The sequence below is a fragment of the Mirounga leonina genome, unplaced genomic scaffold, assembly GCF_011800145.1.
Source record: "Mirounga leonina isolate KUSES-001 unplaced genomic scaffold, KU_Mleo_1.0 Mir_173, whole genome shotgun sequence".
Classification (NCBI taxonomy): domain Eukaryota; kingdom Metazoa; phylum Chordata; class Mammalia; order Carnivora; family Phocidae; genus Mirounga; species Mirounga leonina.
The window spans coordinates 52,798,445-52,815,998 of NW_023270447.1; the positions used below are offsets into that span (position 1 = coordinate 52,798,445).

At 41.1% G+C, this 17,554-nt stretch overlaps 1 protein-coding gene across 2 annotated transcripts in view; it reads left to right on the plus strand.

The window, feature by feature from the left end:
• Window positions 1-17,554, plus strand: part of ORC1 (origin recognition complex subunit 1) — a 31,689-nt gene that overhangs the window by 2,582 nt on the left and 11,553 nt on the right. For both annotated transcript variants that reach the window (XM_035018555.1, XM_035018554.1), the window contains 8 exons: window positions 1,451-1,550; window positions 3,944-4,043; window positions 4,676-4,803; window positions 5,893-6,071; window positions 7,433-7,751; window positions 13,190-13,559; window positions 14,491-14,595; window positions 15,190-15,385. In XM_035018555.1, coding sequence (XP_034874446.1) covers window positions 3,949-4,043; window positions 4,676-4,803; window positions 5,893-6,071; window positions 7,433-7,751; window positions 13,190-13,559; window positions 14,491-14,595; window positions 15,190-15,385 — 1,392 coding nt within the window. In that variant the 5' untranslated portion in view covers window positions 1,451-1,550; window positions 3,944-3,948. The remainder of the gene's footprint in view (window positions 1-1,450; window positions 1,551-3,943; window positions 4,044-4,675; window positions 4,804-5,892; window positions 6,072-7,432; window positions 7,752-13,189; window positions 13,560-14,490; window positions 14,596-15,189; window positions 15,386-17,554) is intronic.

A 17,554-nucleotide genomic window follows, 5' to 3' on the forward strand; every position in this document is an offset into this window, starting at 1 on the left:
ATTTCTTTTGGTGTCTGATTTCTTTCACTCACTGTTATTTTTTGAGATTTTCACCATATGTGCAGTTGTAGTTGGTTTAATTTCATTGCTGTATAGTGCTGCTATGAACATTTTGGTTCATGTCTTTTGATGGTATGTATGTTTTTATGTTGGGTGTATTGTGTTGGAATTGCTGAGTCATAGGATGTGCAGCTTTAGTAGATACAGCCCATTTTTCAAAGTGGTTTTACCAATTTACATGCCTTCCAGCAGTGTATGAGGGTTCTAGTTGTTCTATGTCTTTACCACACTTGATACTGTCCTAATGATTTTTTTTTTAAGATTTTTATTTATTCATTTGACAGAAAGAGAGAGCACAAGCAGGGGGAGGGGCAGAAGGAGAGGGAGAAGCAGGCTCCCGGCTGAGCCCAGTGATCCCAGGACCCTGGGATCATGAGCTGAGCCGAAGGCAGATGCTTAACCTACTGAGCCACCCAGGCGCCCCTGTCCTAATGACTTTTAAAACCAGTTTGTTTTTCATTCATTCATTCACCTATTTTATGCCAAGTCCTAACCTAAGCTGTGGGAATGCAGTTATGAACAAGATAGATAAGGTCCCAAGATCCATGCTTTTTGGAAGTTAACATTCTAATGTAGGAAGTACAATAAATAAGAAAGTAATATAATGCTTATTGCTTTGATCATAGGGTGGTATAATGGAATATGACCCTGAGGGACAGTATAAGGTGGTGGGAGGGTAAATTTCCATTGGGTATCAGTGAAGGCCTATCTGAGAAAGTTTTATTGGGGCTGAGACCCGAGCCATCCCTGAAAAGATATGCAAGAAGAGAGAACAGGGTGTATGAAGTCTGAGGGCACCAACAACCTTGGTCTGGAGGTTTGGAAAACCAGGCCTGGAGCAGAGTGATAGACCAGAGTGAGGCAGTTTTTATGTCCAAGCCCAGATAGTCTTGCAATATCCCTGCTTGCTCAGCCTAGGGTAAATCACTCACCCTTGTGCATATGTGTCCATGTACTGGTCTCATTGAACACAGCTCATGATCTCCTAGAAAGGGAATGTTAAATTTTATCTTGGGTTGGTTTTTGAAGGAGGATGCCTGCTTTAGTAAGATTAAATAACTTCTGGATTTAAAAGATTTGAGAGCATGGATTTTTTTTTTCCCATCTTAGGTATACATGAGTACCTTGTAAGTATGGCGGTAGTCCTTCTGTTTGCCAATTTGGGGTTTGAAAAAATGAAATTATTGTTTCAGTATAGTCAACTGTCATAGTCAAAGTGACAAATCAGGCCCTTTGTCCTACAATTAGATTATTCAGGAATTGTAGACAGTTTTCTGAGAGATAGCCAATTTGCTACAAAGCACTCTTAAGTGATATTCCAGTTCTTTTTAAAATGGCAGTTTAGTGAGTAATTGACTTGCATCTTTTGTTCTCTCTGTTCTCTCGGTAGCCTATTTTGCTTGATTACATTGTGGAAAGGTGAAAAATTGCAAGTTTACTTCTGACAGTACTGTGTTAGATCATCCATTAAAAGGAATATCTATTGTAAGGTAAGTTAGTGTTATGTATTTCCTCGAACACTTACTGAGATTCAAACACTTTTTTTTTTTTTTAAGATTTTATTTATTTATTTGAGAGAGAGAGAATGAGAGACAGAGAGCATGAGAAGGAGGAGGGTCAGAGGGAGAAGCAGACTCCCTGCCGAGCAGGGAGCCCGATGTGGGACTCGATCCCAGGACACCAGGATCATGACCTGTGCCGAAGGCAGTCGCTTAACCAACTGAGCCACCCAGGCGCCGGAGATTCAAACACTTTTACTAAGTTTTACCAAAAGCTTATTGGATATAACGAATCCAAATTCATTTTTTACTGGAGCACAAATCTTTTTTTTTTTTTTTTTTTAAAGATTTTATTTATTTGACAGAAAGAGACACAGCGAGAGAGGAAACACAAGCAGGGGGATGGGAGAGGGAGAAGCAGGCTTCCCGCCAAGCAGGGAGCCCGATGCGGGACTCGATCCCAGGACCCTGGGATCATGACCTGAGTCGAAGGCAGTCGCTTAACCGACTGAGCCACCCAGGCGCCCCAGAGCACAAATCTTTTATTTGTTTTGACTCATGAGTCTTTGCTCTTTGTTCATTTCTGTGATGTACTTAATTAAAATTAGATTGATTTTAATACTACCATGTTGTGAATTATATAGTACTCTTAATGTTCTTTAAAGCATTCAGGCATCATTTCTAAGCTGTGTATTTACTAATGACTTAGTATCTTTTTCTTTTTGCTAGTTTCCTCAAAGTGTGCTAAAAAATACCTTTTTTAAAAGCAGAAAATCTTATAGGTCAGAATGTTCCCAAGTAGAGAATAGGACATAATGCTACTGAACTTCAGGAAACAAGCTTATTTAATCAGGATGTCAATATGCTAATAAAATTCTGTTGTTTTCAACACAGACTGAAATTATTGGTCCATCTATCAGTAATTCAGAGTAATTCTGTCAGACGGATTAAAGAAAAAAATTCTTTAACCCTGATTTTGTCAAATTTTAGCTCCATAAAAACAGCATTTAATTTGGAGGAAAGATTTATTATCTTAATTACTTAAACTTAAGATAATAAATTGGCATTATTAAGACTAATAGATTGCAGTTTTCAAATTGTAAAGAGGCTTGTTAGATATGCTTGGATTTTTCATTCACATTTCTGTTTTTGTCAGTAAAAGTGTCTCTTTTTTTCCCCATGTACTTTAATACAAGCATTTCTTTTCAGCTACTCATAATTATTGATAGCTGGGGCCCGTCAGCTGCAAAGGAAAATACCCCTTTCAACTGCCAGAGTGGTTTTGTTTTTGTCTTTAATGTAAGCGTAATGATACACTTGATAAAACCCATTGCTGTTCCCTTAAATGCCTCTTGCATGTTTTTTCCTCTATCCCTTGGAATTCCTCACTTAATTTTATCTTATCAGGGGTGCCTGGGTGGCTAAGTCGGTTAAGCAATCTGCCTTCGGCCCAGGTCATGATCCCAGGGTCCTGGGATTGAGCCCCACATCAGGCTCCTTACTAAGTGGGGAATCTGCTTTTCCCTCTCCCTCTGCCTGCCTTTCCCCCTGCTTGTGCTCTCTGTCTCTGTCAAATAAATAAAATCTCTTTAAAAAATAAAAAAATAAACTTTATCTTATCAATAGCTACTTACTATTCAATATTCAGTTCAGAAAGCCCCTGTAGGAAGCCTTTGCTACCTGAACAGCCACAAGATCTGGTCCTTTAACTTGCAGTAGTCTCTCTGGCTCCATCTCTTGGCTCTTCACACTATTAGTTGTCCTTTAGTGCATTGATATTTTATCCCTATCTCGATGACAAGTGTTATGAAGATATTTACAGGGGCAGCTGGGTGAATCAGTCGTTAAGTGTCTGCCTTCAGCTCAGGTCATGATCCTGGGGTCCTGGGATCCAGCCCCGCCTCGGGTTCCCTGCTCGGCGGGAAGCCTGCTTCTCCCTCTCCCACTCCCCCTGCTTGTGTTCCCTCTCTCGCTGTGTCTCTCTCTGTGTCAAATAAATAAAAATCTTTAAAAAAAAAAAAAGATACTTACAATCATGTATCGCTATCTTTTAGTTTCAAGTTGTTAGATGTTTAATACTAACATGTTTAATACTAACCTAGCTGCCTTGCAGCTAGTAGGTACTTAAAAATTTAGTTTCTTTTCCTGCATATTGACCCTGCATAAGAAGAGGTAAGGCAGAGTACAAGGTATATGCAGATGATACTAAATTGTCTATGTTCAATCTTAATAAAGCTTGACTTTCCTCAAAGAAAATGTTTTCTAAAATCTGTGGGAATATAGCAGGGGCAAAAAAGAAGGCTGAACTCATTGAAAGCAGGACTGTGTGCTAGAATCCATCAGAGCATTGTCATGTTAACTCAGAGTTAGTGACTTTTACACAGGAGCCATGGCGTACTACCCCACAAGGCTGAAGACCAGACAAATTTATTCGTGGGTTGGCAAGCCGTTGTTGGATCAAAAACTACGCTACCACACCTACAAGTGAGTGATGGACTCTGTTGGTTGTCCTGGAAATAATAGCTTCTCCACACTAAATTGTTAATAACTTGTATCCAGCCTGTTCTAGTTACTACAGATTGAGAATTGAGGGACAATAAATATGAATGGATTGTAAGGAGGGGTTTTATTTGATACAGGATGATAGCATAAATATAGCAGTGATAGAGGAAGACATGTCAAGTTAATAAAATTTCGCATGTATGATGATGCTGTATTTATTTAAAGTGGTTTCTTTGTATTTCTGCATGATAACAGGGTAGAATTCGCCATTGTTCCTATGTCCTCTCAGCCCTAGAGGTCTCTGAAAATTTTGATGCTGTTATTGGGCAGCTTTCATGCTTTGGGAAGCCTTTGTTCTTTGTGAATAACCGAGAGAGATTAGGGTTCATTTTAAGGCCTCTGGATTAACCATTCACACTAAAACCATTCATTCAACCCATTTCATTTCTTCTTGCATATGACTTTATGGGTGAATTGGTTTCCTAGTAGGAGACTTGGTCATCAAAGAGAAACTATTTAGATTTTCCAGTTGGAAAGCACTTTCATTTGCCCAGAGGGTTTGAAGACCTTGGCCCACCCTAAGTGATTTCCTAACATGTTTCTCTCCTTCCTAGAGAAATGAGTGTCAAAATGGAAGGTGGTCTGACTGAGATTCACATCCAAGTTGGACAGTTTGTGTTGATTGAAGGGGATGATGATGAAAATCCATATGTTGCTAAATTGGTTCAACTATTTGAAGATGGTAAGTTTGGGGCTGGAATGAAAACCATTTCTTATCATGAACAATTGGGAGCTGCAAGATTTCTGATTGCTTTCTCTGTTCAAAGCATCATATAGGGTGTGAGCCCTAGCTTCTGATGTGGGGTCATTTAAGCACTGGCTGAACCCTCTTACACCTAGTAAACTTCTTTACTCATTAGAGCAGTATTGGGTAAAAATGGCATGGGGGGGGTTCAAGAATTTAGCTTTGCCATTATTTTTAGGAGTGGGTTAAAATGGTCATTAAGGCAGGATTTTTGGAATGGACAAAGGATGAATTCAAGAAGAAGGGGGAAGAAAAAAATAGGTGATTTGCACTATCATACAGAGTTGTCTTAATTTTAGCATGAGGAAGTTGGGGGGGAAATAGGCGATTTGCACTATAATACAGACTTGTATTTGAGGTATGGGCCTTTGTGTATAGATTTTGGAGTCTGTCTGGTGCTCCGTTGGATGGCTTCAGTCTTTCTCTGAAGAGAGCCGGGGAAGGGAAGAGGTGATGATGATGTTGGCACTAATGAGTGTATATCCTTTCACTTGGACCTAATGCTGGTACGGAGTGATGTTAATGGTATATTGTAAAGATAAAGCTAAAAATTGCAAGCTTATGTTTGTCAGAAGTCACCTCAGTGGCTGATGCTCTAATTTTTGCCCGGATTTTGTTTTGCTGCTTTTTGGTGGCTGCTTTATAATCACTAATTTACAAGATGTGTTCAGTGCCTGTGATTAGAATTTCTCCTCTCAAATGCCTTTTGTATTTTCTTTGATGACTGATAGCCTCATTAGGAAGTGGAGCAAAGTGAGAAGGACATGGGTGCTGGGTGGCGTCAGATTGCTGCTGGTTGGTCCTGTGACCTTTGACAAATTTTGTAAGGTCCCTGTAACTTGATTACTTTGCCTGTAAAATGGAGATAGCTGTAGTACCTACCTTATAGGGTTAATGTGATGATTTAAAAATAGTATGTTAATCAAGTATTATCAAGTGCTTAGCACAGTGTCTGGCACATACGAAGTGCTTAACAAAATGATCTTGCATTTTCTTACACCTCCTTTTTTCACCTATCCCTCCTAGATTCTGAAGCTCCTTCTAAGAAATGTGCTCGAGTACAGTGGTTTATCCGATTCTGTGAAGTTCCTGTCAGTAAACGGCATTTGCTGGGCCGGAAGCCTGCTGCGCAGGAGATATTCTGGTATGATTACCCTTCCTGTAACAGCAACATTAGTGCTGAGACCATCATTGACCATGTGCAGGTAAGTGATGCCTTGATACTTGGGTTCTATTTTGAAGGTTATTTCTGGCTGCCTCCTAAACTGCTGACCTCAAAAACATTACTGGCTCTAATTTACCCCACGGAAATGAATTTTTTCCTGTTTGTCATCTTTTCTGCTTGCTGCCTACTTCATCTCAACAAATATTTATCAAGAGCACTTACCATGTGTTAGGAGCCTCCTGGAGGAAGTGACATTTAGGTTGTGACCCGAGGGATGAGCAGGAATTAGCAAATGAATCTCAGTGGGAAATTAATTATATTTAGCTGTGATTGTGGCAGGCACAAAACATTGTGAGGCTGGATACACTTGCTTAAATGAGGACTTCATCTTGAGTAGATCAGTACAAAGAGTGTTAGTTGCTAAGGGCAAACTTGTATTATGGGATTTTGTGATAAATCAGGTTCCAATGAACTGTAGGATGAATGGAGACACTGGTTTGGAGACCAAGATACGGGTTATTTCTTGAGCTACTTCAGGCCCCCAAAATAGGGGATTATATAATGATATGAAGTGTGGTCCCAAGTGTGGTTTAACAGTAGGCAGAGAGAGTTAGGTCTGGCATGACCAGTTAGATTTTTCCAGTTTATGAGCCCAGCATAACATATGCCTCAAAATAATTTGTCTCTGAGTTAAATGAGTGAAGGAGCAAAAGGCAGATATAGAGGTTGAAGGGTCAATTTAGAAAGCTAGAGAGGGAAGAGGGTATTCAGGCAGGAGCATGATAGGGGAGATGAGCAGGACCGTGACTAGCCAAGCTCAAAAAATGATGGAAGGCCATTTGGAAGAGTACTGAGCACTCAGGAAGTAAAGTGGGGCCAGATTTTAGAAGGCACCAAAAACCAGAGTAATAATCAGATCTTGCTGTAGCAAGGAGCCATTACAGACTTGAGCAGGGGAGCATGCTTAGAGAAGTTGTGGGGAAATTTGGTATGAGTGAATAGATTGGACTGGGAAAGAAAGCAACGTGGGGTATGGATATCATACCTCATAGCTAGGAGTCTGGAAATATGCCATGTCTGTGCCTCTTTAGTTTGGGAAGAGTGACATTCCAGGTAAGGATGCAGACGTAAATGCTTTTTTTTTTTTTTAAAGATTTTATTTATTTATTTGAGAGAAAGAGAACACATGAGAGGGGATAGGGTCAGAGGGTGAAGCAGATTCCCTGCCAAGCAGGGAGCCCGATGCGGGACTCGATCCCGGGACTCCAGGATCATGACCTGAGCCGAAGGCAGTCGCTTAACCAGCTGAGCCACCCAGGCACCCCAGACGTAAATGCTTTTTAATCATAGCTCTCATGAAGCATCCCTTGGCTCATTTGTTTCTCACTTCTTCCTATTCAGGTAGTAGCTTTAGGCCCAGATGAAGTGATACCTATGGATCCGAAAAATGAGAAGACACTCTTTGTGAAACTATCTTGGAATGAGAAGACATTCAGACCACTAGCCCCAGAACTCTTTGCAGAGTTTGATCAGCCACAAGAAGGCAGTCCTAGGTGCCAGAAGCCTGTGGGAGCCAAGACTAAGGACCTAGGAAGCACTTCTTGGACCACAGCAGAGCATGCGATCAAAAGGATTGAATCAAGGCACTCTACCTCCAAATCTCGCCGAACTCCTTCCCATCCTGTCACCCCAAAGGCAAAGAAGAGACTGGAGCTCAGTGGTATGTGTGAAACGGGTCACAGTGGGCAATATTGAGACTAAAGGAATATGATAAAATATTAACAGGTGCCATTGTATCAAGTTAGTGCCCCAGCAGGCCAGGTACTGAGTGGACACATGTTGAAATACACATAACAGGGCGCCTGGGTGGCTCAGATGGTTAAGTGTCTGCCTTCGGCTCAGGTCATGATCCCAGGGTCCTGGGATCGAGTCCCGCATGGGGCTCCCTGCTCAGCAGGAAGCCTGCTTCTCCCTCTGCTTCTCTCTCTGTCTCTTATGAATAAATAAATAAAATCTTTAAAAAAAAAAAAAAGAAAGAAAGAAAAGAAATACACATAACATAAAATTTACCATTTTAGTCATTTTTAAGTGTACAATTAGGTGGCATTAAATACATTCACATTTTTGTACAGCCATCCCCATCATCTTCTGAAACGGAAACTCTGCAACCATTAGACCGTAACTTCCCATCTCTCCATCCGCCATTCCTGGGCAACCACCACCATTCCGTTTTCCTGAATTTGACCACTCTAGATACCTCATTTAAGTGGAATGATTATAACATCATATTAGTTTCAGGTATACTATATAGTAAGTTGTTGACATCTGTCACCATACATAGTTACAAATATTTTTTTCTTGAGGTGAGAACTTTCAGGATTTACTCTCTAACCAACTTTCAGATATCCAATAATAGTATTCTTAACTATAGTTGCCATTATAACTCCATGCACACTATATCATCATGACTTATTTCGTAACTGGGAGTTAGTATATTTTGACTGCCTTCATCCACTTCACTGACGCCCTGACTGGAGATCACCTATCTGTTCTCTGTATCTATGAGCTTGTTTTTTGTTTGTTTGTTTGTTTGTTTTTTTATTTAGATTCTAGGGACGCCTGGGTGGCTCAGTTGGTTAAGCATCTGCCTTCGGCTCAGGTCATGATCTCAGCATCCTGGGATCGAGTTTTGCATTGGGCTCCTTGCTCAGCGGGGAATCTGCTTCTCCCTCTGCCTGCTGCACCCCCTGCTTGTGCCCTCTCTCTCACTGACAAATAAAATCTTTTTTTTTTTTTTTAAGATTTTATTTATTTATTTGACAGAGAGAGACACAGCGAGAGAGGGAACACAAGCAGGGGGAGTGGGAGAGGTTGAGAAGCAGGCTCAACCTGCTTTTTTTCCATATCCTCACCAACACTTGTCTTTTTGATAATAGCCATTCTGATAAGTGTAAGTTGTTATTTCCTGGTGGTTTTGATTTGCATTTCCCTGATTATTAGTGACACTGAGCATCTTTTCATGTACCTGTTGACCATCTGTATGTCTGGGAAAATGTTTATTCAGATCTTTGGCCCATTTTTTAATCAGCTTGTTTAGTTTTTTGCTATCGAATTGTGTGAGTTCTTTATATATTTTGGATATTAACCCCTTATCAGATAAATGATTCTTAATATTTTCTCCCGCTCAGTAGGTTGCCTTTTCATTTTGTTGATGGTTTCCCCTGTTGTGCAGAAACTTTTTAGTTTGATATAGTCCTACTTGTTTATTTTTGCTTTTGTTGTGTTTGCTTTTGGTTTCAGATCCAAAAAATCATCTCCAAGACCAATGTCAAGGAACTTACTGCCTAGGTTTTCTTCTAGGAATTTTATGGTTTCAGGTGTTATATTCAACTCTTTAATCCATTTTGAGTTGATTTTGCATATGGTGTAAGACAGTTGGTCCATTTCATTTTTTTGCATGTGGCTGTCCAGTTTTCCCAGCACCATTTATTGAAGAGACTGTCTTTTCCCTATTGTATATTCTTGGTTGCTTTTTTGTAAATTGACTGTGTAGGTGGGTTTATTTTAGGTCTCTGTTCTGTTCCACTGATCTTTGTGTATGTTTTTTATGCCAGTACCATACTGTTTTGATTACTGTAGGTTTGTAATATAGTTTAAAATCAGGGAGTTTGATGCCTCCAGCATTGTTCTTTCTCAAGATTGCTTTGGCTATTCGAGGTAAAATTTCCTTTCTTTTTAAGGCTGAATAATAGTCCATAGTACATATATGCCATATTTTGTTTATCTGTTCATCTGTCAGTAGACACTTGGGTTGCTTTCATCTTTTGGCTATTGTGACTATTATTGCTATGAACATGGGTGTACAAGTATCTGCTCAAGTCTCTGCTTTCATTTTGAGTATATACCCAGAAGTGGAATTGCTGGGTCATATGATCGTTGTAGTTTTAATTTTTCTAGGAACCACCATACTATTTTCCGCAGCAGCTGCATCATTTTACATTTTCATCAACAGTGCACAAGGGTTCCTATTTCCCCCCTCCTTCATCAACTCTTGTTGTGTCCTGTGTTTTTGATAGTAGCCGTCCTAATGGATATGAGGTGGTGTGTCATTGTTGCATGATTGTTCCCTAATGACTAGTAATGTTGAGCCCTGTAACTTCGAAAGCTTTAAAGATTTTATTTATTTACTTGACAGAGAGAGACACAGCAAGAGAGGGAACACAAGCAGGGGAAGTGGGAGAGGGAGAAGCAGGCTTCCCGCTGAGCAGGGAGCCCGATGTGGGGCTCGATCCCAGGACCCTGGGATCATGACCCAAGCCGAAGGCAGATGCTTAACGACTGAGCCACCCAGGCGCCCAGACACAAAGTAGTTTACCAGTTGCTATCCCAGTACTACTACCAGTAGTTCACTTACCAACTAAAGTTCAGAATTTATTTGCAGGTCTCTATGCCTTTAGAATATATTCCACCGAGGGAGTAAATTTAATTTAATTGCTTTTTTTTTCTGCTGATGGTTATATCATTGGTGATATGCAGTTAGGTTCTTTTATTTCTGTTTAATTTTAGGGCCTTGCCCATCTGGTTAATTTTTAAGCATGTGAAACATTAAAATAAGATTCAAAGCTATTTAAAACAAGCGTACTTGGGGCACCTGGGTGGCTCAGACGGTTAAGCGTCTGCCTTCAGCTCAGGTCACGATCCCAGGGTCCTGGGATCGAGTCCCGCATCGGGCTCCTTGCTCAGCGGGGAGCCTGCTTCTCCCTCTGCCTGCCATGCTCCCCCTGCTTGTGCTCTCTCTCTGACAAATAAAATCTCAAAAAAAAAAAAAAAAAGTGTACTTAGAGAAGCCCCATTCCTTTCTTTGCCTTTGTACCCCGTTTCTGTTCCATCTTTTGTAGGTAATCAGTTTTGTTTCTGGTTTATTTTTTCTGTGTTTTTTGCAAAAATGAGCAGATACATATGTGTACACACACATACAGATGCACAAATATGCATATAATTTTATTTTTCTTATCCAGTAGAGTAGCATACTGGATATATCATTTTCATCTTACTTTTTTCACTTGTAATGTATCTGAAGCCACTCCATGGCAGTTTGAGAGCTCATCCTCATCCTATTCTATGTAATTAGTCCTTCTGAATTCTTGGTGTATGTGCCAAGTTCGTTGGGTATAAGTTATCTGTGTTCTTGATAGCTCCTTAGTATAATGGGTATTTAGGAGCTGAATATAAACATGTAAAACATTGTTGGAAAATACCAAAAGATTACTAAAGAAATAATTGGCAACATCACCATTTAGAAATAAATGGCAGTATTTTTTGACTGTTGATTTTATAGGACCTTGAGAGTTAGGGTAGGAAATCTGGACTTGACACAGTTATGTAACTAGAGGAGAGAGGTTATGATGAAAATGTTTTGGGTTAATTGTTTTTAACAGAAAGGGGAAAATGAGGTATGAGGGAGACCAGGACATTGGGACATTTTTATATTAATCTAGACATGAGTTACCCTATATTCTCCACGCAGGTGCTAGATGACTTTCTTCACCTTATCTGCAGCTAATCCCAACATAACCACCTGCTGGGACTAAAGTGAATGCCTCTGTGCCCAGTGCTTTCGAAAGCCTTGTTGCCTTCACTCTCATCCATCTCATCTATTCTCCCTCCAAATTCCTCCTCCCTCCCCTTTCAACTCTGTTGGAATCTTGTCCTTTTTTCAAGGTCTACCTCAAAAGCCATATTTACTAGCACTTAGGTGCTTTAGGACAATTTTACTTCATATTATAGACATTGATGTGCATCATCTCCCCTGTTAGACTAGAGTGTCTTATGGATGGGGACCAGGATTGAGTCTCAATTTTTTGTTTTCTCCTATCACCTGGGACATATCCTGCCAGTTTTACAGTTTTACATTGATATCTGAATGAATGACTTGGTTCCTGGTACCTTTGTCATGGTGAGAGAGGGGCAAATCCACATGTGGGTCTATGTATTCACAGAACCCATTTGATTGCCCCCGGGGATCCATCTCCTCTCTATTGGCAGATAGAATATGAGTTAAAAAAAATCTAGGTCTTGTTACTCAAACAGAGCGGCTGATAGAAATTCTTTCAGATGCTGTTGAGTGGGGGCTGAGGGCTTGCAGTATCATCCCTGGTTAAGCATTCTTTAGGTAGATTACTTCAGGGAAATTGCTGAACATTTATTCACAAAAGCTGATTTAACAGTTGACTTATGGTTCTAATTAGGAAAATCACCCTGGAATTTAGGAGAGATGAAAAATTTAAAAAGCAAGCTAGCTTGGGGAAAGAAAGCTAGCTAGCTTGGAATAATTAAAAATATAGGCAATTCATGGAGCGCCTGGGTGGCTCAGTTGGTTAAGCATCTGAGTCTTGATTTATGCTCAGGTCATGATCTCAGGGTCGTGAGATCGAGCCCTGCATTGGGCTCTGTGCTGAGTATGGAGCTTGCTTAAGATTCTCCCTCTCTCTTGTCCTCCCTCTGCCCCTCCCCCCTGCTCACACATGTATGCTCTGTCTCTAAAAAAAATAATAATAAAAAAATAAAGTGGCCCTAGAATACAATGAGGCAGCATTCCTTTTCTTTTTTTTTTTTAAGATTTTATTTATTTATTTGAGAGAGAGAGAATGAGAGATAGAGAGCACAAGAGGGAAGAGGGTCAGAGGAAGAAGCAGACTCCCTGCTGAGCAGGGAGCCCGATGCGGGACTCGATCCCGGGACTCCAGGATCATGACCTGAGCCGAAGGCAGTCGCCCAACCAACTGAGCCACTCAGGCGCCCTCTTTTTTTTTTTAAATATATATGGGCAGGGGCACCTGGGTGGCTCAGTTGGTTGGGCGACTGCCTTCGGCTCAGGTCATGATCCTGGAGTCCCGGGATCGAGTCCCGCATCGGGCTCCCTGCTCAGCAGGGAGTCTGCTTCTTCCTCTGACCCTCCCCTCTCTCGTGCTCTCTCTCTATCTCATTCTCTCTCAAATAAATAATTTTAAAAAAATCAAATAAATAAATAAATAAATATGGGCAACTCATGTGTTTGTATAACTTCAATGGATGAATTTAGCTCTAATGAGATTGAGGTTGTGTATAGTGCTCATTATAAAATTCATACATTGTCTGTGGTGATTTCTCTTTGATTAGGTCTCCCTAGGACACCCAGCACTAGGATTTCCCAGCAGAATTCAGGGGCCTTGTTGGATTCTCCCAGAAGAAGTAAACGAAAAGTGGCCTTCTCTGAGATCACCTCACCTACGAAGAGGTCTCAGCCTGATGGACTTCATACCTCATCTCCAGCTCTGAAAGCCCCACAGAAAACTGGAGAGATTCAAAGCTCATGTGCCAAGGATGACAAGAAGGCATCACCTGACTTTCACAGGATCCTGAGAACCCGAGTCCCAGCCTTGAAAACCACAGAGACGAGTGAGGAAAGAACACTTACCCCTATCAGGGGGGTCTGGAAATCCTTGGCGGTGCCTTTCATGATTCTGAAGCCAGAAAACATCAAAAAGAGGTGACTGGGGCGTTACCCTGCCTCCCACAGAGCAAACTGAGCTCCTTTATGTGATGTGACGTGTGTGGGACACGGCTGCTCAAGTTAGAGCAGCAGGTCTCAAATCTGACTGTTGTAGCATCACCCGGGAACCTTTCCAAATTACAGATTTCTAAGCCTCTTCCCAGACATAGCGAATCAATCTCCAAGTGTTAGGCCCAGGAATCTGCATTTGGAAATGCTCTTTGGATGATTCTGATATACTTGGCTGTCCTTTTGGAATCACTGCTCTAGGAGATAATTTCCCAAACCTGGATTGCTTCACAGTCCTGCTCTTTGCCACATGTTAACACTCACTTTCCTATTGTTTTTTGTTTTGTTTTTTTAAATTGGAAACCATTCTCAAATACATATAGTACAAGAAGATAATGCATCTAGTTTGTTAACTTTGCAGTTTGACACGAGACAATGTTTGTAAATAATGGGCTGCACAAATAATGTCATGACAAGACAGAGATTACACATTGCTGTATTTCCTGCTCAGAAACTCCAGCACCTGGTCTATAATAGGTTTGCTTGGTAAATGCTTTGTATTGAATACAGAGCTGCATTTCTGCTCACCTTGAGCCTAGATAGTAAATCCATCAATGCCTCAGAAACGAAAGAGGACAAGAAGCTCTGTCTGGCATGAGTACATTCTGATCTCTGGCTGGGGAGGTCTTGAGTCTGATTTGAATGATAAGCTTCATGTAAACTTTATCTTTGGTTTTGAGTCAGACTTGAATTATAAACTTTTTGGCAAAGTGTGATTAGTTCCCTCCAAATCCAAATCCCTCCAAAGTAGCTGTAAAAACAGTAGGAGCCAGTCAGGCCACCTGACTACTTCTGGTGCCCGCTGCTGATTCCTAGTGCCCAAAACTGTTTCTCGTCATCTTGCTGTGATATCTTGCAGGGAGGCGGAAGAACCAGAGGCTCAGGATAAAACTACCTCTACCCCACATCGGATCCATAGGAAGAGTTCTCTCTTGACTTTGAATCGGATTAGGCAGCAGCTTCGGTAAGCCTGTTCTTAGCAAGCAGGAAACGTTCATCACTGCTGTCTATGATATCCGTAATCTCAACTCTTAAAGCCTCCTATGTTTCTTGTTTGTTATTTGCTATTCCATTAAATTTGCCTTTTACTTGGTATGTCTGGGATTATGTTAATTCCACATAAATGTCACAGTTTGAAAGGGGCAAGAAACACTGTCCTGGATTCAGGGGACTCCCAGGGCCCCCTACTCATACGCAGCGAGACTGTTAGTGGAGTGCCTAAAAGCATGAACTTTGATTCTGGCTACTTGGATTTTAACCTGAGCTTTGTAATACTATGTAACCTTGGGAAGGTTACTTCACCTTTCTAAGCCTCAGTTTCCTCTTCTATAAGATGGGACTGATAATACACAAGTCACAGGGTTGTTGAAGGATTTAATAAGATAATATAATTAAAGCCCTTAGCAGAGCATCACAGTAGCAAGGGCCCAAGAAGCAGAGCACATCCTATATTACTTGGTTGTAGGAAAGACTGTAGTATCTCTAGTCCACAGTGACCTATTAGGGAGCTTTTTATTTAGATACTGAATATCAGAAAATAATGTGTCCCACCATTCAGGTTTTTAGGTAATAGTAAAAGTGACCAAGAAGAGGATGAGTTTCTGCCGGCAGCAGAGATTTCAGACTCTGGCAGTGAGGAGGAAGAGACTTCCACACCACCCCTTCCAAGGAGAACATCCAGTAGGGTGTCCAAGAACCTATGCTCTTCCGTGAAGTCATCCTTACAGACCCCCTCAAAGACACCAAAGAAAACCGTAAGGCTGTTTTAGGTTTGTTTGCCAGTGAAGCATCCTTCTCTTAATTTTAAAATTGTCATGGCTAAGGTCACACAGTCACAGCTGGATTCTGAGCACAGGTCCGTCATACTCAAAGTTATTCCACTTGGAATATTCATAGAAGAAAAGATCTAAGTGAACCCTAGGACTGAAAATGAATCCAGTAGCAATGATTTTGAATCCAAGTTCCTTTTAAGATACAGAACCAAATAGCCAAGAGCCAGACTTCCTGAGGGAGGGACGAGATCTGGCTCCTCATCTTTGCATTTCCCACAAACGCTAGCAGAGTGCTTTATGCGTAATCTGTGGAGCCGGGGCGCAGGAGTGCAAGAGCCCCTGGCTCCAGGGGTTCCAAACAGATGAGGTTTGGCCACTTGCCGCTGACAAAATCCAAAGGCAGAGATGAGTGGTAGTGAAACAAGAAAGGAGTTTATTTCAGTGAGGCCACCCCCCGAGAAGACAGTGTTCTAACCTCTCAAAGACTCTACAAAGTGCTGAAGATACTTCTAGGTTTGTATAAGGAAAATGGGACAAAGGCAGGTGTGTACGTGCTGGTGGGCAGTAAAGTCAGGTCCATCATTGTCTTGGGGGTCAGTCCTGCAGGGTCTTGCTGGCGCCAGGGCTGTGGTTATAGCTTGAGGGGTAGTTTCATTTACCATCATGGGATGCCTTGCCCACATTAAGAGATAGGCTGGAAAGAAGAACTAAATCAGAAAGTACAGACTAAGGTCCAAATGGCAGTGTAGTCCTCTTGCAAGTGCTCAGTGCGTATCAGATCTCAAATCCAGGGCTGCTGGGCTATGTTGTTTCTCCTGCGCCATTTGATTCACCTGAGAAACGGAGCACGACTGAGGTCTTAGGAACTGTGTAAAGTTAAGAGGGAAGAGGTAAATGGACATCTCTTCTGCTTCCTGTGGAATTTTAGCAGAATGTTGAACCTATTAAAAGAGGGTCTTACCATGTTCAAATGTGTTTGAGAAATGTTTGAATTACACAGTTAAATTGGTTCATTGTCACAGGAGTTCTCAGGGCCATTAATTTATTAATGTTATTGTGACCTTCCCAGAGGTTATTAGTGTATGAGTCTTTGATCAGGAAACTCTTCTGGAGTATATTGTTTTTAGGAAATGTCTATTTAATAGGAGACTTTTTCCTAAAGCTGATCTCCGTATTTCCATATCAAGAAAAATGTGATTGGGCTGAAGTCAAAAAAGACCTCCGGAAAAGGAAATCAAATAGATCACCTTTAGATTAGTGATAATCTTACCTGGAGTTTCTCATTATGCAAATAGCTCATCAAGGTTCTGATTGCATCTGCTGGGTCCCACCCAGAACAAGGGATATTAGGGTGTGATGGCATCTTTAGCATGATAAAAAAGGTCAGAAGTCCACCAAGGTTTTTGATACCTTCTCAACAAGGTTTTGGTAGTCCTTTCTTGTTTTCTCCAACGGTAAGAGATAGAAAACTATTAGGGTGTAAGTGCTTTCTAAAGCCTGAGGAAGCAGTGGAGAGGCTCTTACTACTCTATAGCCTGGGGAAATCAGAGGGTGGGGAGGGGAAATGCCCCCACGGAAGTGAATGCTTTGTGGAAAGAACATGAAGATGGGGTAGCAGACCTGCTCTAGAGAGCCAGTAGCAAGAAAGAAAAGAGACTAGGGCTGTCAGACTAGACTGAATAGTGACCTAGGGCTTTGGAGTGGAAAAATCTGGTGATGTCTCTCCAAGGCTGTGGATTATGGAAGTGCTGAGCTAAAGTTTGACCATATTTTCAGACAAATCTAGAGGAGAAACCTATGAATCAACCTCGGTTTATGCCTCCTACCCTACTGTGTATTGGGTAGGGTAATTAGGGTTTCTTAATTTCTTGTCTTTCAGGATAATATTTTACTTTTAAATAGTATTTAATCCATACTTTCATTCATTCTTTACTCAGATTGACATTGTTTTCAAATCCCAGGACTGTGTATAAATTAGAGAAAAGAAATTGTGTTTGGCCTGTGAACAGTATTTGTAACATGAGAGAGGGGGAGAATCGTACTTTATACAGAAAGGCACTAAGAGGTATTCACCACTTCTTTTATCAGATCATCGTGAATCAGATTTGCTGATGTGTCCTAGATGGTGTTTTGCTTTGGTTTTTTCCTTCT